The sequence below is a fragment of the Planococcus citri genome, chromosome 2 (assembly GCF_950023065.1).
Source record: "Planococcus citri chromosome 2, ihPlaCitr1.1, whole genome shotgun sequence".
NCBI lineage: Eukaryota > Metazoa > Arthropoda > Insecta > Hemiptera > Pseudococcidae > Planococcus > Planococcus citri.
Genome location: NC_088678.1, coordinates 61847457 through 61874925, shown reverse-complemented (window position 1 = coordinate 61874925; position 27469 = coordinate 61847457). Strand labels below are relative to the sequence as shown.

At 32.5% G+C, this 27469-nt stretch overlaps 3 protein-coding genes and 1 non-coding gene across 12 annotated transcripts in view; 3 read left to right on the top strand and 1 right to left on the bottom strand.

Moving 5' to 3' along the window:
- LOC135836939 (chitin synthase chs-2-like) overlaps window positions 1-13446 on the top strand; it is a 120392-nt gene extending 106946 nt beyond the window's left edge. For 4 of the 6 annotated variants that reach the window (XM_065352023.1, XM_065352027.1, XM_065352026.1 and 1 more), the window contains 12 exons: window positions 1556-1756; window positions 1846-2072; window positions 2152-2319; window positions 2450-2755; window positions 2836-3083; window positions 3170-3318; window positions 6788-6948; window positions 7186-7362; window positions 11188-11352; window positions 11450-11708; window positions 12039-12212; window positions 12753-13446. In XM_065352023.1, the coding sequence (XP_065208095.1) occupies window positions 1556-1756; window positions 1846-2072; window positions 2152-2319; window positions 2450-2755; window positions 2836-3083; window positions 3170-3318; window positions 6788-6948; window positions 7186-7362; window positions 11188-11352; window positions 11450-11708; window positions 12039-12212; window positions 12753-12898 (2381 nt within the window). In that variant the 3' untranslated portion in view covers window positions 12899-13446. Of the gene's footprint in view, window positions 1-1555; window positions 1757-1845; window positions 2073-2151; window positions 2320-2449; window positions 2756-2835; window positions 3084-3169; window positions 3319-6787; window positions 6949-7185; window positions 7363-7558; window positions 7736-11187; window positions 11353-11449; window positions 11709-12038; window positions 12213-12752 lie in introns of all 6 variants that reach the window. The other 2 variants (XM_065352024.1, XM_065352029.1) reach the window with 1 other exon arrangement.
- On the top strand, window positions 6381-6487 carry LOC135838259 (U6 spliceosomal RNA). The gene has a single exon (XR_010557349.1). It is a non-coding gene; the product is annotated as a U6 spliceosomal RNA (small nuclear RNA).
- A 494-nt stretch (window positions 13447-13940) lies between the features above and the next one.
- On the top strand, window positions 13941-21315 carry LOC135836937 (D-aspartate oxidase-like). Of its 4 annotated transcripts, none has more exons than XM_065352021.1 (7): window positions 13941-14095; window positions 16442-16651; window positions 16881-16995; window positions 17067-17212; window positions 17344-17500; window positions 17588-17857; window positions 21042-21315. In XM_065352021.1, the coding sequence occupies exons 2-7, from the start codon at window positions 16455-16457 to the stop codon at window positions 21150-21152; spliced, it is 996 nt and encodes a 331-aa protein (XP_065208093.1). In that variant the 5' UTR covers window positions 13941-14095; window positions 16442-16454; the 3' UTR covers window positions 21153-21315. The 4 variants fall into 4 exon arrangements, with proteins under 4 accessions (XP_065208093.1, XP_065208091.1, XP_065208092.1 ...); XM_065352019.1 differs by having other exon boundaries at window positions 13945-14099; XM_065352020.1 differs by having other exon boundaries at window positions 13962-14099; window positions 16404-16651.
- On the bottom strand, window positions 21313-25610 carry LOC135836936 (uncharacterized). The gene is made up of 17 exons (XM_065352018.1): window positions 25506-25610; window positions 25072-25116; window positions 24969-24986; window positions 24800-24874; window positions 24634-24699; window positions 24279-24539; window positions 24139-24180; window positions 23881-23898; window positions 23619-23744; window positions 22866-22958; window positions 22668-22751; window positions 22415-22519; window positions 22259-22282; window positions 22066-22176; window positions 21730-21777; window positions 21615-21641; window positions 21313-21497 (listed from the first exon to the last, which is right to left on the bottom strand). Exons 1-17 carry the CDS (start codon window positions 25534-25536, stop codon window positions 21370-21372), a joined length of 1302 nt encoding a protein of 433 aa, XP_065208090.1. The 5' UTR covers window positions 25537-25610; the 3' UTR covers window positions 21313-21369.
- Window positions 25611-27469: the final 1859 nt, after the last annotated feature.

Below are 27469 nucleotides of genomic sequence, written 5' to 3'. Positions count from 1 at the left end.
AATAATTAAAAATTACTTACCTACTACAAAGTAATAAATTTTTAGAAAAGTCATAAGTACATTGTTCACCTTTTTAGAATTTGGTCGAAAACATATTAAAATGAGCTAAAATTTCATTAATCAAGGCTGAAAACTTATTAAAATAATACATATAAAAACACGAAAATATCATTATATTTCTAATAATTAAAAATCACTTACTACAAAGTGATGAACTTTCAGAAAAAGTCATAATTTGATTTTAATTACATTTTTTAGAGTTTGGTCGAAAACATATTAAAATGAGCTAAAATTTCATTAATCATGGTTGAATACTTATTAAAAATACCTCTAATATAAAAACACGAAAATATCATCATAATAATTGAAAATTACTTACTATACGAAGAGTGATGAACTTTCAATAACAGTCACTTGAATGAATAAAAAATTATACTTTTATTTTCAGGGTATGTACGACGAAGGGTAGAAAGGATAAGAAAATACAAAAATTTGCATATAAAACATCTTGGAGACATGTTGAAAATTGTAAAAAACACTTGATGAAAACACCTGTGACCAAGTGATTTTACTTAATGTTTCGAAGCCAAGTTGAAAGTCGTAAAATTGTTCAACTATGAAATTTTGAATAAAATTCGGCAAAAATCCGAATTCAGCAGAATTTGTCAATTTTTTAAAATTGGCTTTTGTTAAAAAATTAACCACATTTGTCAAAATTTAGCAAAGTTTGTCAAAAAATGTCAACATTTGTCAATTTTTCAAAATTGGCGAAATTTACCAAAAATTAAGCAAAAGTAAGCAAAAATTGTCAACATTTGTCAATTTTTTATAATTGGCAAGATTTATCTACCATTTGTTTATTTGCCTTGTTAATTTATTGCCTGATGGTCCATATAGTATAGTGTAATGTATTGTGGACGCAAAAAAGCCTATGATGCTGAAGCGTCCTTAAATAAATTATTTCATTCATTCATTCAAATATGTCAATTTTTTAGAATTTGCAAAATGTTTTGAAATTAAGCAAAAGTAAGCGAAATTTATCAAAATTTACCAAAAATTGTCAACATTTGCTAATTTTTTATAATTGGCAAAATTTACCAAAAATTATCAAAATTTACCGAAATTTGTCAATTTTTTAGAATTGGCAAAATGGATTGAAATTGAACAAAAGTAAGCAAAATTTGTCAAAAATTGTCAACATTTACCAAAATTTATCAATTTTTTAGGATTGCTAAAATTTTAGCAAAATTTGCATAAAATATTGTAAAAACAAGTGGTATAAAAATGCTACCAAAAAAAAAATAATAATAACGATGAAATCAATAAAAATTATCAAAAAGAAATGAAAATACGGACTAAAAGTAATTCGTAAACACGATTCGTGGCTTGAAAAAAAAATTATTCGAATAATTAGGAATCAAATCTGCACCGCATTTTTGATCCGAATCGTGACTCGAATCATAATTAAAATCTTCCCCAAGCCTGGTGTGCAGCATAATTATTATAAGTATAACTTTGTACCATTCTTCAATAATCTTCTGATCTTCTATTCAAGGTCCAATGGCATGGTATCAAGTTTTCGAATACGCGATTGGTCACTGGCTTCAAAAAGCCACCGAGCACATGATCGGTTGCGTACTTTGTAGTCCCGGATGTTTCTCGTTGTTCCGAGGAAAAGCTCTCATGGATGATAATGTCATGAGGAAGTATACCACAAAATCTCAAGAAGCTCGTCATTACGTTCAATACGATCAGGGTAAATTTTTTCATCCTTTTTTCTCCTCCTCCCTACTAACTTCAAGTCTTGAGTTATTTACAAACATCGAGTGGAATTTATTCACACAGGAGAGGATCGTTGGCTGTGTACATTACTATTACAAAGAGGCTACCGAGTCGAATACTCCGCTGCTAGCGATGCTTATACTCGTTGCCCTGAGAATTTCAATGAATTTTATAATCAAAGACGTCGATGGGTGCCATCCACTATAGCTAATATCATGGATCTGCTGATGGACTCGAAAAGGACTATCAAAATTAACGATAATATTTCTTTGCTCTATATCACTTATCAAGTGAGCTGATTTTTTTTTCAAGCTGTGGACTTTGGTGAATTATTCAAAGAGCCCTATATCATGCGATTCTGTTTTACAGTTCATGTTGATGGGTGGCACTATCCTGGGTCCTGGTACAATATTCCTTATGTTGGTGGGTGCATTTGTGGCAGTTTTCCATATCGATAATTGGACCAGTTTCTATTACAATATTATTCCTATTTTATCATTCATGTTTGTGTGTTTCACTTGTAAAAGTAATATCCAGGTGAGCCTTATTTTCATGCATTATGCTAAAATCACCGAAAAATCTTCAGATTTGACTTTGAGGAGTTGAAAAAATGAAAAACTAATGTTATTTCTGATCATTTTTGAAATACCTACTTTTGTTTTTTCAGTTACTAGTCGCTCAAATACTATCAACAGTTTATGCATTAATAATGATGGCTGTAATAGTTGGTACAGCTTTACAATTACGAGAGGATGGTATCGGTTCGCCTTCAGCCATTTTCTTGATATCCATGTTGAGTTCCTTTTTCATAGCAGCCTTACTTCATCCTCAAGAATTCTCTTGCATAATATTTTTCAGTATTTATCTGTTATCTATTCCGTCCATGTACCTGTTGTTAATTCTTTACTCAATAATTAATTTGAATATTGTTACTTGGGGTACTCGTGAAGTGCAAGTGAAAAAGACCAAAAAAGTACGATTTTTTCCTAAGATTAACACTTTGATTTTTAAAATTCCAAGCGACTGTTCTAACAAATTGGATTCCTTTCTTAGGAACTGGAATTGGAGAAAAAATTAGAAGAGGAAGCGAAACGTAAAGCTAAATCGAAATCTTTACTAGGATTCTTGCAAAATAACCCAATGAACGAAGATAACGAAGAAGGTTCTTTGGAATTATCGTTTGCTGGACTATTCAAATGTATGTTTTGCACTCATCAAAAACCTATCGACGAAAGGCAACAAATTCTTCGAATAGCAGAATCTTTGGATTCAATGAATAAACGAATGGAACATATTGAAAGGTCAGTCAGTGGTTGAATTCAGGGAAAAAGGTGCATGATGATTAATTATCCATGTGTGAAATCATTTGTTGGCTTGTGTTGCGCAGATCTTTGGATGGGCATGGTCATCTTGGGCCCAAACATCGTACTCCCTCCACAGTGAGCGTCCCACATGCTAATATTGGAGTTGGAATTCAAAATGACGAGATTCCAGAAGAAAGTGATAGTGATGAAAGCGAAGACACCAGTTCTTTAGGTATCTACCTGTTGTAATTAGTTAATTTGGCAAAAATTGTTTCAGAGATCGAATTTGGCTGGAATTTTTACGACACGAAAAATTCAGAATGATTTTTATGTATATGTGATATAGGTCTTGGAAAAAGGGGGGAAAGTATTTTGAATTTTTGGATTTCCAGAAATGGAGTGGGATCTAAAAATACTCAATTTTTAAGATTAGGAGGCCCTTGAAAAATGTTCCCAAGTTCTGCAGCGGTTAACGCTCCTCAAGTGTGATTTTTTTTGGCATTTAGCACAAAAATGGTCACGTACTTGAGTCACCTTACGACCTATCAAAATGAGTAGAAATTTTGTAAGAAATTCCTATATGTATTTCGCCAAAAATGTGCTTGAGGCATTTTTGAAGAATTTTGGGCCCAAAATTGAATCATGATCATGTCTTTTGAAAAAGTGACATACGAGCTACCAAAATGGGTTATTTTGTCGAAAGTGGTTTCTGACTATTTTTGAAGATTTTCAAGGACAAAAATGCATCGTAAGTAATCTAATGAGTTAAAATTTTTCGAAAAACTCGAAATATTTTTTGAGCACTTTTGAAAAATATTGAGCCAAAAATTGAGAAAGGTAATATGAAACTCATAAAAGTGGATCAAAATTTTACGAGGAACTGAAGATATTTCGACGAAAATGTTTTTTTGAGCACTTTTTAAGAATTTTGAGCCTAAAACTGAGTCGTGATTTTTGGGATTTTTGAACAAGTTAAATCAAACTTATCAAGGGGGTTAAAATTTTACGGGGAACTGACGATATTCAGACGAAAATGTTTTTTGAGCACTTTCGAAGAATTTTGAGGCCAAAATTGAGTCGTGATTGTTGAAATTTTTAAAGAAGTGATATGCAAGTGATGAAATTGGTCAACATTTTGCAAGGATCTAGAGTAATTTCGACGAAAATGTTTTTTGACCACTTGTGAGAAATTATGAAGCCAAAATTGAGTCGTGATTTTTTTTTATTATTGAAAAAGTGATACGTGGATTGAGTGCAATCAAAAATCTGACGTCATATTCGTGTTCAGCGTCACCAAAAACATGTTATTCCATGTGTCGCACGAACAAAACACTTTTCTCAACTTTTACCCTTTTTGGGGAGGAGCTGGGGCCGTGGATGAGGGTCCAATCAAAAATATGACGTCATATTCGTGTTCAGCGTCACCAAAAACATACAATTCGATATATCACATGCCCCAGTTTTTTTTTGAAAGTTTCACCCAAATTTGGGGGAGGGGGTGCTCCCACACCATTAAGAAAATCCCATCCCGAAACTTGCATATTTCAAAAATGCATCAAAATGTACATCTATGGAAATTTTTTCAGAATTTTGAACGGTAGCTCTCACTTACAGCGCCCTTTTGAAATTTGAACTTTCAATTTGAAAGTTCAACTTTCAACTTTTGAACATTTCAAAATGCTTAAAAAGTTCAGAATGCAATGCCCTTTCGAACTTTGAAATCAGTTTTGATCAAAGTATCATAGCTTTGGAGGAATGCGCTGCTGAAGTTGAGTACCTCGAGCAGGGTGTCTACCAGGTAGTGAACTCAAGTGAAAGTAGTGAAAAGGTAGTGATTTTGAAAGTCGGTAGTGAAAGTAGTGAAAAAGTAGTGATTTTCAGCAATTTTTCTTAAAAGGTAGTGAAAAATGAAAAAAAAACGAAAAATCCAATTTTCCACACAAGAAAATTTTTGTAAAAAATGGGTCATTTTTATTGACTTTTTTAGAACTTGAATTACATATTTTTGAAAGCTTTCTTGGCCTCGCTTCGTTCGGGCTCGTTTGCTTTTTTTCAAGTTTGGATTTTTTTTTTGAATAATAGTTCAAGTTTTAAAATTTTGAAGCAAAAATAATGAACTTCTTCATTCATTACCGAAGAAAACAAGGTTTTTATACACCTCGAAATTGTAATTTTCGGTAGCCTTTTTCATAAAATTGGTATCTTTTTTCCAAATGTTGTTCAAATTTTCCATTATTTTTTCTAATTTTTTTTTTATGAAAAGTTCTTTATTCGCCCAATTTTATTACAGTAACAAAAACCTTAAAGGTGGAAATAAAATCAAAAATTGAAATGACAAAATTATATTCTCAACATCCGCTTGCTTGGGAAAAAATCTTGAGATGTTTGAAGATATTGGAATAGCGAAAAATTTTAATGTAAAATTTTGCCTCGTCCACCTTCTCCCCCTCTTGAAAAACCCCAAGCGTTTAAAAAATATGTCCTGCTAAAGTCCTGATTTTTTATTTTGAAAGTTTGTTCCACTTGACACCCTGAAAAATCAATGCTAAAATTTTTTTAAAAATCCTTCATCTTTCATATTTGAAAGAATTTTAGTCTCGAAATAGTTGATTTGTTAATTTTTCGAATTCGCTCATTTTAATGGTTATAAAATCATTGAATTGATTTCAAATTGATGAAAACGTGTACTTACTGCTCTGTAAAAAATTACAAAGTTCAAACCAAAAAAAAAAAATGAAAAATCGTTCGCGTTGGAGGGGGGGGGAATTATTTTGGAAGGTAGTGATTTTTTTTTGAAAGGTAGTGAAAAGGTAGTGATTTTCGGCCGAAAAATTCCGGTAGACACCCTGTCGAGACAATGTGAAAATAATTGAAGCCCCCCACCCGCCCCCCTGAGGGGGCTGGGACCAAACTGATTGCGGGTTTTTACTTATTGAGTGGGTAGATATTGTAAACAAAATGTGAGCGAAATCGCAAGACATGACTTTCAAAATCGCATTTTTTTTGGTTGAGTTGACATGGAATGACCCACCCATTCAAAATGGGTCAAAATTTTACGAGTCATGTCAATATTTATTCGAAAATTTTTTTGAGTACTTTTGAAGAATTCAATGTTTAGCCCAAAATGCGACATGTCAAGCATTTTAAAAGAATTTTGTGGAAACAAATAGGGTCACGAATGTCACGATGTTTAGGATTTTTTGAACGAACGAAAACGGTATAGTTTACTACTCGCAGATAAAGTCTCGCGCACTAAACGCTGGTATATATACAACGTGAAAACGACTAGCTTCCGTACTCGCTTCGGCGGTACATATACTAAAATTGGAACGATACAGAGAAGATTAGCATGGCCCCTGCGCAAGGATGACACGCAAAATCGTGAAGCGTTCCACATTTTTTGGATCATATTATAGTCCTCATTTTATTTATTTTTTCTCAGATCGCCCATCAATATCACTTGTAATTTTCGTCAAAAAATCAAATATTCCATAAAAACTTGATAGTTTTTTTTTTTTTGTAATTATTGAAACGTCCTTCGTAACATTCCACATTAGATCCATTTCTGTAAAAAAAAACAACTGAATTTTTTGGGTCGCCATAATATCAGCCAAGTGTGTACTTTTTTGCCCTTTGGATCAGTAGTACCTACTTTTAAATGTGTATAAATACCTACAATAATAAATGTCATGATTTAACAGAACCCAAAATTGAACGTCATGATGACATAAATCCATACTGGATAGAAGATAAAGATTTGAAAAAAGGTCCTGTGGCTTTTCTATCAGCGAATGAGTCTCAATTTTGGAAAGAACTCATTGAAAAGTATCTCTTCCCAATTGACGAAGATAAAGTTGAAAAGGTAACACTTAATTCATTCATGAAATCAATCAAATTACATTCGAATTACATTGATTCTTACATTTCTATTTTTACCTATATATATTTTTACAACTATTGCATTTTTCCTCCTCCAAAAATGAATCCCTGAAAACGAGCTTAACTACCTATATTGTCAGCTCTCAGCAAATCAAGAAAGATCTGCAAACAGTACTGCGGACAACTGGACAAGGGGGACCATAATATCTTTTTGTTTTAGGCACGAATCGCTTCAGACTTGAAAGATCTACGTGATAGAAGTGTATTTACATTTTTCATGTTGAACGCATTATTCGTAGTAATCGTATTTCTTTTACAATTGAACAAAGATATGTTACACGTAAAATGGCCATTCGGAGTAAAGACTAATATAACTTATGATGAAACCACCCAAGAGGTAAGTTTAGCTCTCAACTGCGACTCCAAAACTATCAACATGGTAGCAACGATGCCATCGTCATTTTAGAAACATCAAATTCAACTGACCCACGACCCTCCCATTTGAAATTTATTGTGCTACAATTTGGTATTTACAGCGCCTCGTTGGTAGTTTTGGTACGCTATAATATGGTATTTTATGTATATGCTTGTAGGCTAGAATAGCAGCCGATTTAATCGAGCTACGAAACAAATGCGTTTTCGCGTTTTTCATGATGAACGCTTTATTCGTACTGGTTGTATTTTTGTTGCAACTCAACAAAGCAGATCTTCATGTTAACTGGCCTCTAGGTGTTAGAACAAATATCACCTATGTTGAGGAGACCAATGAGGTATAAAATATTCCAATCAAAAGCATGATTTCGATTAACAAATTTCCGGTCATCTTACTATCGATGTGGTCCTTTTATATTATTGTGGAGCTTCGATTGCAATAAATGAATTCACTATACTTATGTACCTAACACGTGAACGCAACTACCTACCTCTTTTTATCACTTCTCCAGGTTTCCTTTTTTAAAAAAATATCATTTCGTGTCTGTATATTTCTTTTGTGTTTATGGTTGTAATTATTTATGTGTACGGTTGTGGTTACCAGTTCACCATGTGATGTACCTATTAACACTGTATTAATGGAATATTCGAGTACCTACTTTTTTCTATGATGTGGTATCTACGATTTATGTTCTATGTTCGGTATTATTGTCAATGAATGTTCAAGTGTTCGGATAATAACAGCATGATCGATGATTTTTTTCCTTCTGGAATTTATTGTGGAAATTTTTTATCGAACCCCCCCACCCCCCTTACGAAGACTAGGTCGATTCATTCCTTTGGATATAATATTGATGATTCATAATATTGGATTCTTCAAGTCTATTAACCATGGTTTTTTTTTTCAAAATGGAGATTTGATCGTGAATAACCGAGGACTTTCTGGTGGTTTTATTAACACCAATAATATCGTCAAGATTATCTGTGTTCTTTTTTCGGGTCTTAATCGAATCCGCACTGAACTCACTTCAATGCATACGTTATTTGCACTTTTTTACTCGATGTTTATTTACCTACTTCTAAATAATGCAACCAATATTAGGTTTACTGTGGAACAGAGATTACGACGTGTACGTATTTTGTACATAAATTATGTGAAAATGTGTTGTAATTTCTCAAATAACTATTAATTCTACGCCAAAACTGTCAGTACTAATTATGATAGAGCCCTAAAAAGGTTATAATCTGGCATATACGTAGCATATATGGAGTAATTTTACCTCCCTCCCGATTCTCTGGGACACCTTTTTTCTTTAAGAGGACATCCCAAGAAACATTTTAAACCTAACTTTCCAAATTTGATTGACAGGTGAGCCAAAATCGAAAATTTTGATTTCTAACATAAGACTCGCTCGATCGAAAGAGTGTGCAAAAATCCATTATCAGCCGAAATTTGAAGTGCTAAAGTGCATTTTTCGATTTTTGGTGAATTTTTGAACATTTTTAATTTAAGCCAAAAATGAGAAAAAATTAAAATTTCACCAAATTGACCTAGATAGCTGAAATTTGGCAATAATTTTTCTTCCACCATTTTCTCGAGTTTTCAAGAGGGGGGTGGGGGAGGATTTCTTCTGATAATCTTCGTGAGCAGGAATATCCATTCTATGACTGTTTTTACAAAAGTTTGATGAAAAAACAATCTTTCTACTTCTTAGCAGAATTTTTAAAGCAATGAAAATTTTTTTTTTCAAATTTCATTCTCTCGCCAAATTGGTGAAGAGTTTAAATCGCCACCAATGAATAATGAATTTTCGTTGTGATCAGTATTTTTCACAAATTGAAAATTCAAGTAATAAACTATAAGTTTGAGGTTGAATTTATGAAAATTTTATCAGAAATAATCATCCCTAGCTCCTGCATTTCAAAAACGTTAAAAAATCATGTAATTTCCTCGAGCTTTCAAGAGGGGAAGGGGGAGAGAGAAGATTTGTTCTGATGATCTTCATGGACAGAAGTATCCATTCTTTGACTATTTTTTACGAAAGTCTGATAGAAAATAATCCTTCTATTTCTTTAGCATAACTTACCTGATTTTTAAAAAATTAAAAAAAGATGTTTTCAAATTTTTGGGCGAACAGATCCAAAAATTGTCATCAATGAATTGAATACCAAATAAATTTTCATTGTAATCAGTATTTTTCACAAATTGAAAATTCAATGGGTTTTAATTTAATTTATGAAAATTTTATCAAACATTATTTTTCTTCCTACATTTCAGAAATGTTGGAAAAAGAACTACAATTTCCTGGAGATTTCGAGGAAAGGGAGGAGGATGATTTATTCCGGCGATCTTTGTGTGTAAAAATATTCATTTTGTGACTATTTTTACAGAGTCAAATAAAAAATGATCTTTTCATTTCTTAGCTAATTTTTAAGAAATGAAAAAAAAAAAAATGTTTTCAAATATTCGCTCACGAAATGGGCGCACAGAGTCAAACATCGCAACAAATGAATAATGAATTTTCATCGTAATCAGTATTTTTTATAAATTGAAGATTTAAGGAATACGTACTCAGTTTCAAGATGTATGTTCACATGAAGTTGAATTTTTTAATTTGATGGAATTTGGAATTTTGGATCTTTGCTCCCTTAATCTTCTTCACTTTTGACATTTTTTCATAGCATCACCTTCTATGGGAAATTTTTCAGGTATTTGAGTCATTTTGGAGCATCCAGCGACTTTTTGAAAATCACTCGAAAATTCCATAAAATTTTACCAAATAGAGTTTTAAATCTAAAATTCCCTCTGCACTCCAGCTTCAACACGCTATCAAGTTGACTGCAGGTAGATTTCAGGTCTTTTTGAAGCCTCCAGCAACTTTTTGGAAATTGAGGCTCCAAAAACGACTTGAAATCTACCTGCAGTGGACTTCAAACTGTATTGAATTTAGTTTACAGAATGAATTTCAGCTTTCCTAGTAGGTACCTACATGCATATTTTCCAAGTTTCAAAAATCTGCTGGAGGCTCCAAGAATTTTCAAAAGGTCGCTGGAGGCTCTGAAATGACTTAAACTCGCCTGCAGTCGACTTAATATCGTTTTTAAAGGAGTGCAGCGTGAATTTCGTATTTCCACCTTCATTTTCAAGTTTCAAAAATCTGCTGGAGACTCCAGAACTGCTCTAAACGGTTTGAAACCGTTTTCAATCGATTTGGCAGGTCGAAAATAGGGCATATGCCAAATTTCAGCTATCTGGGTCAATTTTAGTAAAATTTTGATTTTTTTCTCATTTTTGGCTTGAATTTGATTTTCAAAAATTCACCAAAAATCGAAAAATGCACCTTAGCCTTTGAAATGTTGACTGGTGGTGAATTTTTGCATGCTCTTTTAATCTAGCATTGTCCAGTTCAAAAAATTTCGGTTAGGTCCTATGTTGGAAAGCAAAATCTGCGATTTTGACTGACCTCTGTCAATCAAAATGGCCACCATTTTGTTAGTAGGGCGAACCTTTTTTTTTTTTGGTCAAATTTGCTTTAAAATGTTCCTTAGGATGTCCCCTTTGAGAAAAAAGTTGTCATTGGAGAATCAAGAGGGGGTGCAATTAGTCCATAAATGCTATAGGCCGGACTAGAGGTGGAATAGAAAGTAAAATAAAGAACCACTTTTTTACTCGGTTCATAATTGGTACTGGAAGTACAAATATTTTAATCGAATTTTAATTTTTTAAAATGTTTAGTAAAATAAAATGTGTACTGATCTCTAATCCGTGGCTTTTTCTATTCAACCAAAGGTATTAATCAGCAAAGAGTATCTACAACTTGAGCCGATTGGATTGGTATTCGTATTCTTCTTCGCCTTCATTTTGATAATCCAATTCACAGCTATGATTTTCCATCGTTTTGGTACCCTATCGCATATCTTGGCTTCTACAGAACTGAACTGGTTCAGAAAGAAGGTACCTATTTGTGAACGTCTACATTCTTCTTGTATAAAATTTGCTCCCCTTTTCCAATCACGTAATTACCTACTTAACTGTTTTTTACCTCTCGTAGAAGGATGATTTATCACAAGATGGCCTCTTGGATAAACAAGCTGTTGACATAGTAAGACATCTGCAACGTTTGAAAGGAATAAATGGAGACTATGAGAACGAATCTGGGTCTAGTGGTGATCGAAATGTGGGAAGAAGGAGAACGATTTATAATTTGGAGAAACAGAAGCATAAAACGCGAACGATTGGTACTTTGGATGTGGCGTTCAGGAAACGATTCTTGCAGATGAAGATGGAAGGCGATGGAGATGCTGGAAATGGTAAAATCGATTTGCTTGGAAATATTTTCTATATGTAAGGGGAAAACATTGGATTCGATTAGGTCTGAATTGATCTGATCTAATTGAATGTGGGATAGATTTGGGAACTGGCTACATCAAATTGGATCTAAGGGATGACCAAATCTGATCAAACTGGTCTTATCAGATCTGTTAGCATTTGATCAAATGTAGTTGGATTGAGAAAATGTTCGATTGTCGGATCTGATCTGATCTGATCTGATCTGATTTGATTTAATCATATTTTATCATTTTCCCGTCAAGTTCTACCCTAATGAATTAAATTCATCAATGAGTTATTTTTCTACTCAGATACTCCGGTACTTGGTCGAAAGTTAACAATGAGACGAGAAGTACGAGAAGCTTTGGAAGTCAGACGAAAATCCCTACAAGCTGAACGTCGTAAATCCCAGATGCAAACATTGGGAGCCAATAATGGTTTCGTGAATAATGTGACCAGAAATCATAGATTATCTTCCACGGCGGGTAAATACATACATTTGAAAATCCTTTTCAAGGATACCTAAGTGCCTACTTAATATTTCAAGTTTTGAAAATTTTCCGAGAAAAAAATGTGACAAAACTGTTTTTTGAGCATTTTTGAAGAATTTTGAGCCCAAAATTGGGTTCTGATTTTTGAAAAAATGTCATGTGACCTATCAAAATGAGATGAAATTTTGCGAGGAATTCAAATATTTCGACGAAAATATTTTTTGAGCATTTTTGAAGGTCTCAGAGTCCAAAATCGAGTCATGATTTCGAAATTTCTGAAAAAAATGTCATTCAATCTGTAGAAATAGATTAAAATGTTAAGAAAAATTGAAAATTACGATTAAGCTTTTTTCGAACACTTCAGGAAAATTTTGGCCATGAATTTCGGATTGTTCGGAAAAAGTGACATGCGAACTACCTATTAAAATGGGTATGCGTTCCCAAAAACCTGACCAACGACTTGTCAATGACTGTCTGGAGTGATTTTACGTATTTATTTATCACGATGCATTTTTTCAAATATTCGTTTTTCAGGAGTAAACGTCAAAGATATTTTTGGTGGTCATCAAAATCCATCCTATGAACACGACGAAAGCCCCAGCGAACATAATTTAGTCCGTTTACAAAGTCTGCCAAGGAATACGGTAAATTGGGCTGAAATGGAACGAAATCCTCAATAAAACAGTCCTAAAAAATTCCTAATAATTTATTAATATTTTACTTAACGCCATATATCGCATCGATCAATGATGTTAAACTGAATACTTAAACCTTGTGATAGATGAAATTTATTGTTGAACGATTTCAAATCGTATCTGTTTGTACTAAGTAATTTGAAGTGTACCTAGTGTACCTTTTTTAATAATACCTACTCATCAAATTTCATTTGAAATGAAATATTAATAGGTAATAGAAAGAAATGAATCTTTCTCGACAAAGCGTTATTTTTACCTCTTGAATTACTTTTTAAGACGATTTTTTTAATTTTGTTACGTCGTTTTGAATAGAAATACCTACTGTAGGTAACTATGTAAGAAGAATTCATGTAGCAATAACATGACACTCGTTAATTTTGTCGCCCAATTTTTTTTTATAATTTTATACGTTTTTTTAATACCTACCTATATTTTTAAAATCTTGTTTATGATGGTTGAAAAATTTGTGAAATTGTTTCGAGTCAACATATTGAACAATTACCTACCAATAAAAATTATTTAAAATGTTTTTATACATTTTTCCAAGTTTGAAATTTCGTAAGTACGATTTTCTTTTTTTTTTCTTTTAGAATACAAATACATAGGTACCTGCGTTTCTATAATTTTATTTTATTTTTCCAATTATTACATAGGCCTATTGAATTTTATGCATGAACGAGGACAGTGATAAGATAGTCGAAATTTTAGCAAACTTTCATTATCATTTTATAGATAAAGAATTACTACACGTATCTAGCAACGTTGGTGGTGTGAAAAGAATCAAAAGCTTTCAAAAATAATTAATGTTTATGGTACATGTAATGTACTTGATATGATAAGAATCGTCTTAGTTTGATCGTTCATCAGGAAAAATCCACAACAGGCGATTAATGCGTATAAATAATACAGCATTACTTACTCAGATTAGAATACCTAACGTGATCTTTCTGTAAAAGGTATCACGTGCTCAAAGTTCTATTGAACTAACTTAATGCACCGACGTCGACTTTTATCGGAGAAGATAAAAATATAAATTATAGGTAGCTTTGGTTTTTAACACTATTTCGGAATATAATAATTATTTCGTTCAGTAGAAAGTGTCTGTTAAGTGAGTGATATTTTGATACCTCAGAATTGCACGAATGAAGTCAGAATCGTATCGTATTTAGACGTAAATTTTGAGTAGGTAGGCACGTACATTATTACCTACGTATGTAATTTATGTATGTAGTTGTAATATAATTAGAGTAAAAACTGCCGATTGATATCGTTGACTCGACTTACTTACAAAAATTTTAATTTTCTGTTTCGGATTTTTTGGGGCTCAAATGTGGATTTTTTAATTTTGAAAAAAGAAACAAATTGCACCGAGCGAAATTGAGAGGCTCAAAAACAATGTTTTTTTTTTTTAGAAATTGATTTTGAAAAACAACAGCAAGACGAAAACTTTTGAAAATTAGAAACTTTAGAGAACTAAAAACGATGTTTTTGTAATGTGAGAAGCTTATTTTTTGACTTTTGAAATTTTTAAATTTCAAATTTTTTTTTATGATGGTAATTTTGAAAAAGAAAAGAGAACAGGCCCAAGTGAGGGCAAAAGATCTTGAAAATTTGTGTTTCGAGAGGCATAAAAACCGATAACTTTTTATGCCAGAAGTTTATTTTTTGACTTTTAAACTTTGAACGCTGAATGAATTTTTTTTTTAATTTCAATTTTGAAAAAATGACAAAAAAAAAGTCTGAGGCGAAGCGAGGGAAATAACTTTGAAAATTCGTAATTCGAAAAGTGAAAAATAGATTTTTCTTTCATCACAGGCTCTCCTTTAGTCGGACTGTCCTGAAAGCACGGGCCCTCTATCCCTCTCTCACCTTCCTCAATTTAATTCCCAGGGATGTAAAAATTGAATGAAAGCAGATCATTAAAAATTAGCATCTGTAGGAAAATAATACCTACATTTTTACATTTCACCTAATCTAGCAAAGTTGTCAACATTTTGGAACCTTTAAAAAAATGAATCGGATGGTAAATAATATCAAAGGTCTAGTTTTATTCGTCTCGAATTCAGCTCTATTGAAATTGTTGTCGAATTGACCTTCCAGGTTATGAATATTATTTTTATTTGAATAATACCTCATTATAATTATCCTTTTGCATGTGAGATATCCGATCTGGCAGAAAAAATTTTGAAACGGACAAAGCTAGATCGAAAGGGGATGCAGCCAAAACTCCAGGAGCCAAAATGCATTTTTTGACTTTCGGCAAATTTTTGACCCCAAAATTGTAAAAAATCAAAATTTTACCAAATTAACTTAGAAAGCTGAAATTTGGTATGAACTCTTTCTAAGACCCGCCGAATCGATTAAAAACGGTTTCCAGCCGTTTTGAGTAATTCTGGAGCCTCCAGTAGATTTTTGGAACTTGAAATTTTCACTAAATTCCACTCAACGAAGATGAAAAGCTGAAATTAACCCTCTTCCTTATAATTGTAGCGTGTTGAGTAGACTGGCAGTAGTTTTAAACCGTTTTGGAGGCTCCAGCAATATTTTGGAAATTCCAGTTCTCCAAAAAACGCTCTAGAATCGGGCCAAATTAACTTTAGCACGAATACTTGCGGCTGTTGGTACTTGTTAGTGACCCACTTGATCGATTAGGTATACATATGATTTTTCCAGAATCGACGTCTGCCAGTTCGAAACCATATTTTTGTCCAGCAATTTTATAATATTAGGTGCATAATATTGAAAATTTGAAAAATTCACTGTGCTCAAGCTGTTTGTCGAAAAAAGCTGAAATTCAGTTTATATATTCTATTTTTGATATGCTGAGTCGATTCCAGGAGTTTTCAAGCCGTTTTGAAGGCTCCAGTTTTTTTTTGTTTTTTTTTTTGAAATTCCAGTTTTCAATTATAAAGTTTTATTGTTGGATAAGGCAATCAAGTGGGTCACTTATGAACACCTACCGCAAGCATCCGTGCTAAAGCCAATTTGGACCGATTTTAGGGCTTTTTTTAGAAAACTGGAATTCTTGAAATGCTACTGGAGCCTCCAAAACGGTTCAAAACCTCTGCCAGTCGACTCAGCACGTTGCAATTGGGGTACATAGTGTGAATTTCCGTCCTCCATCTTCGTTTTGTGAAGTTTAGTGGAAATTTCGAGTTTCAAAATTTTTCTGGAGGCTCCAGAAGTGCTCAAAACGGTTGAAACCCGTTTCCAATCGATTCGGCGGGACTTGAATAGAGTACATATCAAATTTCAGCTTCTTAAGCTAATTTGGTAAAATTTTGATTTTTTTTTTCAATTTTGGATTCGAATTTAATTTTTTTTAAATTTTCCAGAAGTCAAAAAGTGCACTTCAGCATCTGAAATTTTGGCTGGTGCTATATTTTTGCATGCCCTTTCGATCTAGCTTTGTCCAGTTCGAAAATTTTTCTGCCAATTGAGGCACCTCCCATGTTAATATTTATGATTCTGAAATTGTATGTAAAATTAGATAATCCCGAACTTGTGAATTTATGAGACTCGTTGTAGGCAACAAACGAGAATGCGAAATCTAGAAATTGCTGTGCTTGGAGCTGGAGTTGTCGGTGTTAATACTGCATTAAGGATCCAGGAAGAATTTCCATCTGCTAAAGTCACCTTGATACATGATAAATTCTATGGAACTGCTTTAAGCTATGGTCCTCCTGGCATTTTTTACCCTTCTTCGGATTTCGGCGGATTTGATAGGGATCTTGCCAAGTAAAATTTTATTCAACATTTGTTTTTAATCAGTGGCAGGTTCTGTAATTATGAAACATGGCGACGTTGAAGAATATTTAAATTCTACCTTTCGTAATTCGCATAAAAAATTAATCATCATGAACCGAACCATAATTAAAATTGTTGTTTCAAATTGTGTAAGAATCTGCCATGTTTAATTTCAAAAGTATTATCGCGAAGAGCAGTAAAACACAGAGTCCACTTTTAGGAACATCGTTCGTACTTCGTTCAAGTATTACCAACAATTGCTGAACATCCCTAAAAGCGGAGTGACAGAAATTCGCGGATACTTATTTTCTGATACGAATGAAAGCAACGTCCGAGTGGGTAAAAAATAGTATTCGAGATTTTTCCACGTCTCGTACCTATTTTTTTTCTTTTGCCTGCCTTTCAGAGTGACCTTATGGAAAGTATCGTTCCATGCTATCGTCCTACAACTGAGGAAGAACGTCAATTAAATTCAAAGTCGTGGAAATACGGATCGTACTTTGAGACAATAAGAACCCAATGCACGTTATTTATTCCTTGGGCGTTAAAGAAGTGAGTGATCATGATGAGAAATTTGTTGTATCAAATTGGAGATAAAAATGATGATGAAGATGAGTCGAAAATTCGAAATAATCCCAACCTACTTGGTGAATATTTTACATCCACAATTTGTTGCCTTATAGGTTCAAGCAGAATGGTGGAGTCACGTTGAAAAAACACATCACCAATTTCAGCGAATTAGAAACCGAATACGATGTCGTTTTCAATTGCACTGGATTGAACGCGAAATATTTATGTAACGATCCCTTCATTGTACCCATTCGTGGCCAGCTTATGCATGTAATACACAATTGGTTACTTACTTGAGTGCTTATTCTGGATATGAGAAAATCAGATGATAATATATGGCGCATTGTTTACTTACAGGTGTACGCTCCGCAAATAAAAAATTTCTATTTCAACGACTCCAACACTTACATATTTCCCTTGGGAAATGGAAAAGTTTGTATGGGCGGTAGTCGTGATTACGGTAGTTATGAAACCGAAGTGAATCATTTTGACACCCTGTCGATTATAAAACGGTGTAGCGAAATTGTTCCCAGTTTGAAGGAACCGACTATTCTGACTCAATGGGTTGGATTGAGACCGCATAGAAATATTGTTCGATTGGAGGTGGAAAATTTGGGAAAATTGAAGGTAACTGAGCAATAATTTAGTAATTAAGTTAGCCTAACAATGAGTATAATTGAGGAGTCGGCCTGCAAAGTGACCTAACTGCAAAAAATTGATTTTGAGATAAATGAGAAAAACGTGTCCTAGGAAAATGAAGTCATATTTTCGAAATCTGTTTTCGGGAATCGAAGGGGTCAACCCTCACTCACTTAATCACCTTTTCGTTTCTGAAAAATATGAACACGGGTTCGCTACAGGGTGCAACAAAAATGAAAAATGCTGCAGTTAGGTCACTTTGCAGGCCGCACATACGTTTTTTTTTGTTTTTTAGTGATATGTACGCAATTTTCTCCGGTTTTTCATTGCGTATGTTATTTTTTATGAAAGCAAAGATTTATTCATTCATTCAAGATTTTTTTATGTACAGGAAGCTGGGTAGCTAAAACTGGAGTTGTGGCTTATTCTCAACTTACGATTTTACCATTTCGAATCATTCTGGAGCCTCCAGTGCGATTTTTGATGTCTCCAAAATTTTTGAATTTCTTCAGAAGGGGTTAAAATTAATTTTGATTTCAACAAACAGTACCCTATGAAACACATTTTCGGAAAATCGTAAAAATAAGGTCACTTTGCAGGCCATGCTTTTAATTTTATCATTTTCAAGGGGGGCAAAAGGGGTGTTACGAGTGAAACTGGATGAAGGATATATTTTCCTTTTGTAGGGCACGTCCTAAACTATCAGATAGCGTTGCTATCTCAAAAATCATTTTTTTGCAGTTAGGTCACTTTGCAGGCCGACTCCTCAATTAATGTTAAAAATTTGTGTAAGGTGAACTTTGCCTTAGAGAATAACTTTGGATTCTCATAGAACCTGATTTGAAGTGAGGTTAGGTATGAGTTATGAATTTGTAAAAACAGGGAACATTCTCCAAAATTCAAGAACCTTTTCAGATGAAAAATCGAAGCTTATTTTCCAGTGTTGTTTGGGGTACGACAGATTAGTGAAAGAGAATGGGGTTAAATGCCCCAAAATTTTGAAAGATTTCGAGGTGTCCATCTTCGATTTGAACGCAGTTGCGATTTTTGTAAAGAGTATAATATTATGGTTTGATACGTCATCAACTTAATCTGCAGCTGCACAAATTGATTTTTTGATTTTTGTCGAATTTTTGAAAATTCAACAAAATAAGTGCTGCCTTTCTGCAGAAAACTTGGAAATCAATTGAGGTAGCAAAAAATCGAGTTGATGAATTATTCTCAATCTTGTTCAACTAATTTATCTATACCTTTGGTCCAATTTCGAAACAGACACTTCGAATTCGTTGTTTTTTTTTCAGCAGAATTTGTAAAGCAAATATGTACTTAATCAAAAAATTATAAATTATATTCGAAATTTTCTCGAATGGTTGTACGTTTCATGTTTCAACCCAACCCTTCCAAATCTTCAGTTTCATCATTTCCGACCATTCTGAAGTCTCCAGCTCCATTTTTGATTTTTTTAAACAATTTTTTAATTTTTTCAAAATCCGCAGAAAACATAATTCGAGCGAAGTGAACGTCTCCAGTAAGTATACTGAATTAATTTTCACGCGTTCTGGAGACATTTGAAAATTCTAGAGAAATCAAAAATTGTACTGGAGGCTTCAAAACAGTGGCGCACACAGATTTCTGGGGACCTGTTGGAAGCCTTTAAAAAGCCTTTAGTTTTTCCTTTCACCAAGGACCTACTTTTTAAAAAATGGGGGGAGGGGCAAAATGTTCAAATCGAATTATTTTGCAATCGACTTTCGGCATCTACAACTTTTAGAAAATGCGTGCATCATTTTTAATGTGTGAATTTTTTTTTGGACTCAATATTTTTCTTATTTACTTAAATAGAAACTTTTTCGAAATTCGAATTTTAAATTTGGAGAAAGAAAACCAAAATGGCAAAAATTTCCGAAAATTTATAAATCTGGTGGTAAAAAAGTATCATTTTTGATTTCTAAAATTGTTTTTTTTTTTTGATTCATTATTTTTGAGATCTTTCAGAAATTGGAATTTTGAATTTTGAAAAAGGAAACGAAAGTGACCCTAGCGAAGCGAGGGTATTAGCTTCCGATAATTTACAATCCAGGTGGTAAAAATGCATCATTTTTCATGTCCGAAATGATTTTTTCGGATTTAAGAGATATTTTTTAGATACGAGTATAAATACAAACCTTCTAGAAATTCTAATTTTGAATTTGGAAAAAGGAAACCAAAGTGGTAAAAATGCATCATTTTTATGTCTAAAATTGATTTTTTTTAGTGTGTATGCTACTGCTTTAAAATTAATGGAAATTGTGAAATTTTTTGGTGAATTGTTGGATTATTTTTTTTCATCATTTTTATTGTGTAAAAAACATTTTTGAAATGATGTCATTTTTGGATTTTTAATTCTCCATAAATCAGAAAATCAATTTAGTCAGTTGAAATTTTGAGTATTGTGGTATCAGATCATGATTCATGATCTTTCCAAAAATCAAAATCGTTTGCAAATCAGGAAAATTCAAATTTTTGGAAAGTTAATATGGTTCAAGAATAATTTGAATTTGAAAAATATTACTTTCATCGCAATTATTATTGGAAAATGGAAATTCAATAATTTTGAAAAATCTGAATCCATTTTAAAGATTTTTTTAATGTTGGAAATTCGGAGGTACCTACATAAGCTATTGGGAAATTTTTTCAATTTATTCCCCCCTCCACCTTGTAAATCGATTTTCGATATGATTTTAATGAATTTTTGAGAAAAAAAAAAGAAGTTTAAAATTCATATTTTTCTTATTTGTGTGAATTTGAAAAAATGATTACAGAAAAAGGAATTTTGATATCTGAGCACGATTCAGTGGTATTATTCTTGAGAAAAATTTGTAATGCTTGAAAAATGCCACAAAATTTGTAATAAAGTCGTCATTTCCGAGATCTGCCAGCCAATCTTCAAGTCGTTTGTAGAGAACCGAAAGTGGTCATTTTCAAATTTGAATTCCCTAGATAAGGAATGTTTAAAATTTTTTTGACGTTTCTCCCTTCTCCTGTTTGCTGGGAATTTTGTGTGCGTATTGATGTTTGAAAAAATGAGAAAATGAGAAAGATTAATGTGGAAAATGACGAAACGTTTAGAAAAATAATTTCTCTGAAATACTGAACAGCGAACATGCTTGATTCTATTTTTATTCATTTACAGATTGTGCATAATTATGGACACGGTGGTTCTGGAATTACAACTGCTCCTGGTAGCGCTGATCACGTTGTTGATTTATTTAAACATTCCCATTCCTCCAAGAGTAAATTGTAAATTGAGCAATTATTTGAATGGGCGATTCATTCTCCATTTTAAAACCTCAATTTTATTTCTCTTCTTAAGATTTAAATTTTAAAAAAAGCCCGAGCAATTTTTTGTATTTTTTGTTTTCAAGTTACTCTTAATACTTACCTAATAAAATGACTTTTAATACTTATGTAATTAATTAATTATATTTTTCATTCGACTATTTACACACTGAACAACCTCTTCAATTTCTGTCACCTCGTTTCAATTTTATGTCTATGCTATCAGGCGTTTTAAACGGAGTTGGGTGGAATCTTTTGATGAATTGGGATGCAGTCCTGCTCATCTCGTAACTGGTATCATTCACGTATTCTAAAAATACACAAAATAAATACAAAATTATTAGAATGATTATTTGGGTAGGATGCATCTTGGCTATACATTAAGTATGCAGTCTTGCATATGAGCTTTCAAAGGGGTTTTAATTACCTACGAATGGAGTATCCTTTCGTTCACCTGAGTCATGAAATGAAAACACGAGTGAGTATTTATTATTGAAATTGGAAAAATATGTGATTTTCATTTCTACTTAAAACAATCTTACCCATTGCGCAAACCCATACAGTGCAATGTAAATAGGAATTGAAAGCATCTAAAAAAAAAAAAAAAATCATTCAGGGATTATGGTCATTGGTCATCTTAATATTGGAAAAGGAAGCTTTTGATCTTTTGTATACGTCTTAATAAATGAATTTTAACAATAGTTCCAAAGACTTCTACAGGGTACTATTGTGTATGAGTCTTCTGAGCTGAAATAACTAACAGCTCAAAATCCATCATTCCATCGATAATACCCATTCAAGTTTTTTACAATGGAATAAAAAAAGTGTTTTTTATGCTTTTGGGCAATACGTAATATTATTAAATTTGATGATATTACATTGCATATCTTCTTTTATTGGATAAAAATGGAATTTATTGAATTCCGTTTCGAGATCATCGATGTAATGCCCAGCCCACAATTGTCCAATTTCTGTCAATGTTTTAATATCTGTAAAAAAAATAATTTCATGCGTAAGGTAGCTTTAAAATGATCTAATAAATGTGGAAGTAAAGAATTAATATTGAATTACCGTGTACTTCCAGGTTTTCACAAGCTGCAATACATTATAAGAATAAAGAAATTGAAAAGTTTCAATTTAATGTACGAATAATTATGAGTACGAGTTTGCTTGATTTTTTCTTCATAATTCCAATGTCAATTGAATCGTGTCTTTGTGCATATTTACTTTTTATATAATTATGAATTCCTTTTTCATATTTGACGTGTACTTTTTCGCGATGAAGGAAATGTTTAATGTGTGTGAACCACTTCTGTATTGTCTTTTCATCTTCTGGAATCACAAAGAATAAGACTCGTTTGTGTAGGCCTAATTTTGATTTTAAGTATTTTGTTTCAATTTTTTCAGATTTTGAAAATTTTCGTATTCAGTTTCAGAGTTGAGTTATTCGTAAAACATCGGTCTTATACTTATATATTACCTTTAGGTTTACTTTGATTGTCACTTGGTTGGATTAGATTCTCAGTTGAGCCTTCCGATCCTGCCCCGTCTTCCTCTTCATCTTCTGAAAAATTGAATGGATATTATTGTTTCAAATGAATGATTCCCTCTTGATCATTTGCTTTTCCTGAATTCAGGAAGTGTAAATCGGCATTGAATGAACCAATTTCGCCCTCACCTTCAGATTTGACGTCTTCTTTTTGAATTTTATTGCCACCACGGTCGATATCTTGGTTGTCGGATTTTTCAGCTGGGGCCTGTTTTTCATTCGCTAAAAATTATATGTATATTTTGAAATGTAAGTGGACGAAATTAGGGGGCGGACCAACCCTACCAAAGTTGTCATAATTATGTACTTATTGAAAAAAATCGGCAAATTTACATGAAGCTGACAAATTTCGACAAAGTCGGAAAGTTTTAAAATTTTAAAAGCTTGATTAAAAAAGCTATTTCATCTTTTTTGGAACTTGAATTGCACATATTTTTTTTTAGAAGTTGTAGTCCGGCATATGACAATAGGAGTAATTGTACCCCCCCCCCCCCCCGCCGATCCTCCGGGACAACTTTTTTATTAAAGGGGACATCTTAAGGAACATTTTAAAGCAAACTTGCCAAAAAAAAAGTTGGCCTTACTTACAAAATGGCGGCCATTTTGTAAGTAAGGCCAACTTTGTTTTTGGCAAGTTTGCTTTAAAATGTTCCTTAGGATATCTCCTTTAATAAAAAAGTTGTCCCGTAGGATCGGCGGGGGGGGGGTGCAATTACTCCTATTGTCGTATGCCGGACTATTGGTATGTATTTCTAAAAAAACTTAAACAAATTTTTGAAAGTTTTTGCTAAAAAACTTCATGTTTGAGGCTTCTGAAAATAATTGAACATGGAAAACGATAATTTTTATATGTCATAATTTAGGCTATAAAAGACCTAATACCTGGAGACTTGCCACTTTCAATTTCCAACTGCTCTGAATGCACACGTTCGCTTATGATCACTTGTATGAGCCAATCAAATATTTCGAATAGCCTTACTGCGCACTTTTCTAAACACTCGATGGCTTCTGCGGAAAATCATGAATGACAGGAAGAGGTTCGTTAATGATTACTCGATTAGATGCAGTTTTATGATGATAAATTGATAAATTCTGCTTTGATATGCCAGGTATGTTACTTTTTTTTGGATAAGAAGCGACTTACTTGGTTGATTGTTTTTATCTGAAATTTGAAAAATCATTAGTGGGCCTTTTTATAGAAGTAGGTACCTACTCAAATGTCATATTTTTTTTAAATAAAAAAGAATCGCTCATTCACACTTATGAGTGGGAGACAAGGAGAGATTGATAAATCTGAATTTTCAACCCCCTATTTCAATTCAGGGATTCCAAAATGGATTTTGTACTGGACCCTTCTCCATCTTGGAATTGAAATTTAGTCTAATAATAAAAGTTTTCTCACCTAGTTCTTCGTATTTCACCCATTCGTGTTCTCCGCAAAGACCTGAAATTATCATAGATCGAAGGTTGGTTTTATTGCGGGTACTTTCGATGCTAATTATTCACCAAATTTTTGAAGCTGAAACTTGATCGAATACTAACCAACTACTACTAGAATTATTTCAGGGTACGTGTTAGCTCTCATCGCATCATTAAATGCGTATTGTTTATATCTGTTGATCACCTCCTCAGTTCGCTCATTTGCCTTATCTGAAGCATCTGCCTCAGTCGACTTAATTTCCTTGGTCGGATTGGTGGTGTCGCTTGTATTAGCCTTATCTGGCTGGTTTGCTTTCTTTGACTCTTCTAACTCGTAATGTTTCTTCAAGCATTCTTTGAGGTCTTCGTATGCTTCTTTGGGTGCTATTAGAAGTTAAAATTTCCTTAATAGAAAACTTTACTTGTACATACAATTCTTACTATGAAAATATACGATGTCGAAAACATTTTCACTTACTTTTCTTAATTTCTTGCAATTTGTTTTTAAAATGTTGGTGATTAGAACGTGTTTCAGTGCAAAGGTCTATGATTGAAAAAAAAACAGTTTTTGAAATTGCCTTTGTGTACTTAACTTACGATTAAGCCATTTATATTAGCGCAATATTATCATGTATGTAACTCACGAGACAAATAATCCTCTACTTGTCGTATTCGATTTTGATTTCTTAAAAAATTTGCATCCAGACATTTACCAACCGCTGCAATTTGGAATTAATATTTCATATTTCTTTTAACCTGATTGTACATTTATAATTTTTTGTAAAAATATTAAAAGTATCCACGTCTACTTACCCAGTCGTCCATCATCAGCTATAAAGTAAATTTAAATGTAATTAGACCTAAGAATAATTTGATTTACAATGCGTTAATTTGTACTCATAGATGATTCACTTACGTAATTCTTTTTCATTCGCTGTTGCTGCAAAAAAATTGCTGAAACCTGGAATTTGTACGAAGAAAAATAAGTATAATTTGTGGACGGTGGCTTGAAGAAGAGATTTTTTCAAAAAAAACGTCGCATGTTATGTACATATTTTTATTTAGGCGAGTGGTAAGGAAAAATCCTTGAGTTGAAAAAGGAATAGAATACTTCAACTTATGACCTTCGAAAATTGAAATAAAATTAAACAATTGAAATTTTCTCTAAAAATGTTACCACTTTTTTTTCTAATTTTTGTGATCAGAATTTGAAACTAATTTTTTCATCGCACTGGAAGTTTCTCCTTTGCCCTGTACGTTAATAACTGGAAGTGGTTTCGGATCGGAGTTTTGAGTTACAAATTCCTAGTTAATTAAAAATAATATTTTTTGGATTGAAATTTTACTTACCAATAAAGAGAATAATAGGAATAAAAATCATTTCGAAGTTGATGATATTGAACGAATATCTATGCCACGTTGAAGGTAAAGTTGAATCGCGAAATGACGATGAAAAATATGAAAATTATATCCTATTCCGTAGAGAATTGATGCAATGAAGACGTGTTACGAACATCTGTCTAAATAAAGAAAAAAAATCTGTGTTTTTCGTGAATTATTGTACTGATTTCGTACGATGACTCAAGGTTGACGAAGTCATCATTTTTTGGCGTTCTTATTCAAAACTTACAATTTCAGTGATTTTGTGGCAAAAAGTGCTCTAGAGATTGAATTTTGGTTGGAATTTTTGCAGTCGGCAGTCCAAAAAATTCAGTCGATTGTTTGTTGATATGAGTTGATTAAAAAATGCCAGAAAAGATATATTTTGAATTTTCCCACCTTCACAATGAGAGGATGAAACTCAGAAAATTCCCATTTTAAAAATTCCTCAAGGCCAAGAAATATTAACGAGTTGATGAAATGTTGTAAAAAACTCAGATATTTCGACCAAAAACGTATTTTGCGCATTTTTAAAGAATTTTCAGCTCAAAATTGGGTCACGATTCTTGGGATTTTTGAAAACACCGTCATACGATCTATCAAATTGAGTAAAAATTATGATAAAAGATCTAAAATTTCAATCAAAATCTTTTTATAGCACGCTTGAAGAATTTTCAACTCAAAACGTGGGTCATGATTGTTGAGATTTTCGAAAAAGTCTCACGTAACTTATCAAAATGTGTCAATATTTTGACGAAAAATCAAAATTTTCTATCTAAACTTTTCTCGAGCATTTTTCGAGAATTTCAAACTCAAAATTGAGTCAATGAATGATTTTTGGGATTTGACGACCTATCAAAAAAAAGTGGAAATTTCGACAGAAAATCCTGAATATCTGTCAATACTTTTTTGAAGCACATTTGAAGAGTTTTGAGCTCGAAATTGGCTCATGATTCTTGAGATTTTCAAAAACACCGTCATATGATCTTTCAAAATGAGTAAAAATGTTGATAGAAAATCTGAAAATTTCGATCAAAACTTTTTCAAAGTACGCTTGAAAATTTTTAGCTCCAAATTTGGGGCATGATTTTTGAGGGTTTTGAAATAGTCCCATGCAGCTTATTAAAACGTGTCATATTTCGACGAAAATGTTTTTAAGAGTGTTTTTTAAAAAAATGTTGAGCTCAAAATTGAATGATGATTTCTAGGATTTTCGAGGGAAAAAACTGCTTTGCTTAAGAAGTTAATGACCTACCAAAAAAATGAAAAAATTGGACAGAAAATCAAAATTTTTCATCAACACTTTTTTTTGAGCATTTTTGAAAATTTTTAGTTCAAAATATTGGGTCATGATTTTTGAAATTCTTGAAAGAAAAACTGTAATTTTTATAATAACGTAGGTACCTATTGAAAACAGGAAAAAATTAGACAGAAAATCAAAAATTTCTATCAAAACTTTTTTAAAGCATTTTTGAAGAATTTTAAACTCAAAATTGAGTCATGTTTTTTGGGATTTGACCTACCTAAAAAAGTGAAAATTTCAACAGAAAATCCAAAATACCTGTTGAAACTTTTTTACAGCACGCTTGAAGAATTTTGAGCTCAAAATTTGGGTCATGATCTTGGAGATTTTTGAAAAATTCTCATGCAACACATCAAAATGGGTGAATGTTTTGCAAGGAATTCGAAGTTCTCAATAAAAATGTTTTTTAAAAAATTTTAAACTCAAAATTGAGTCATGACCTTTTGGATTTCAAGTTGAAAAAAAAACTGTCTTATGACCTCTTTAAAGAGGTAAAAAAAATTAACAGGAAATCAAAATTTTCCATCAATTACTTTTTAAAAGTTAGTTTTGGAGGATTTCAAGCCCAAAATTGGATTATGAGGTTTTCAAAAAAGGTTTCTTGCGACCTTTTAAAATACGTAGAATAAAA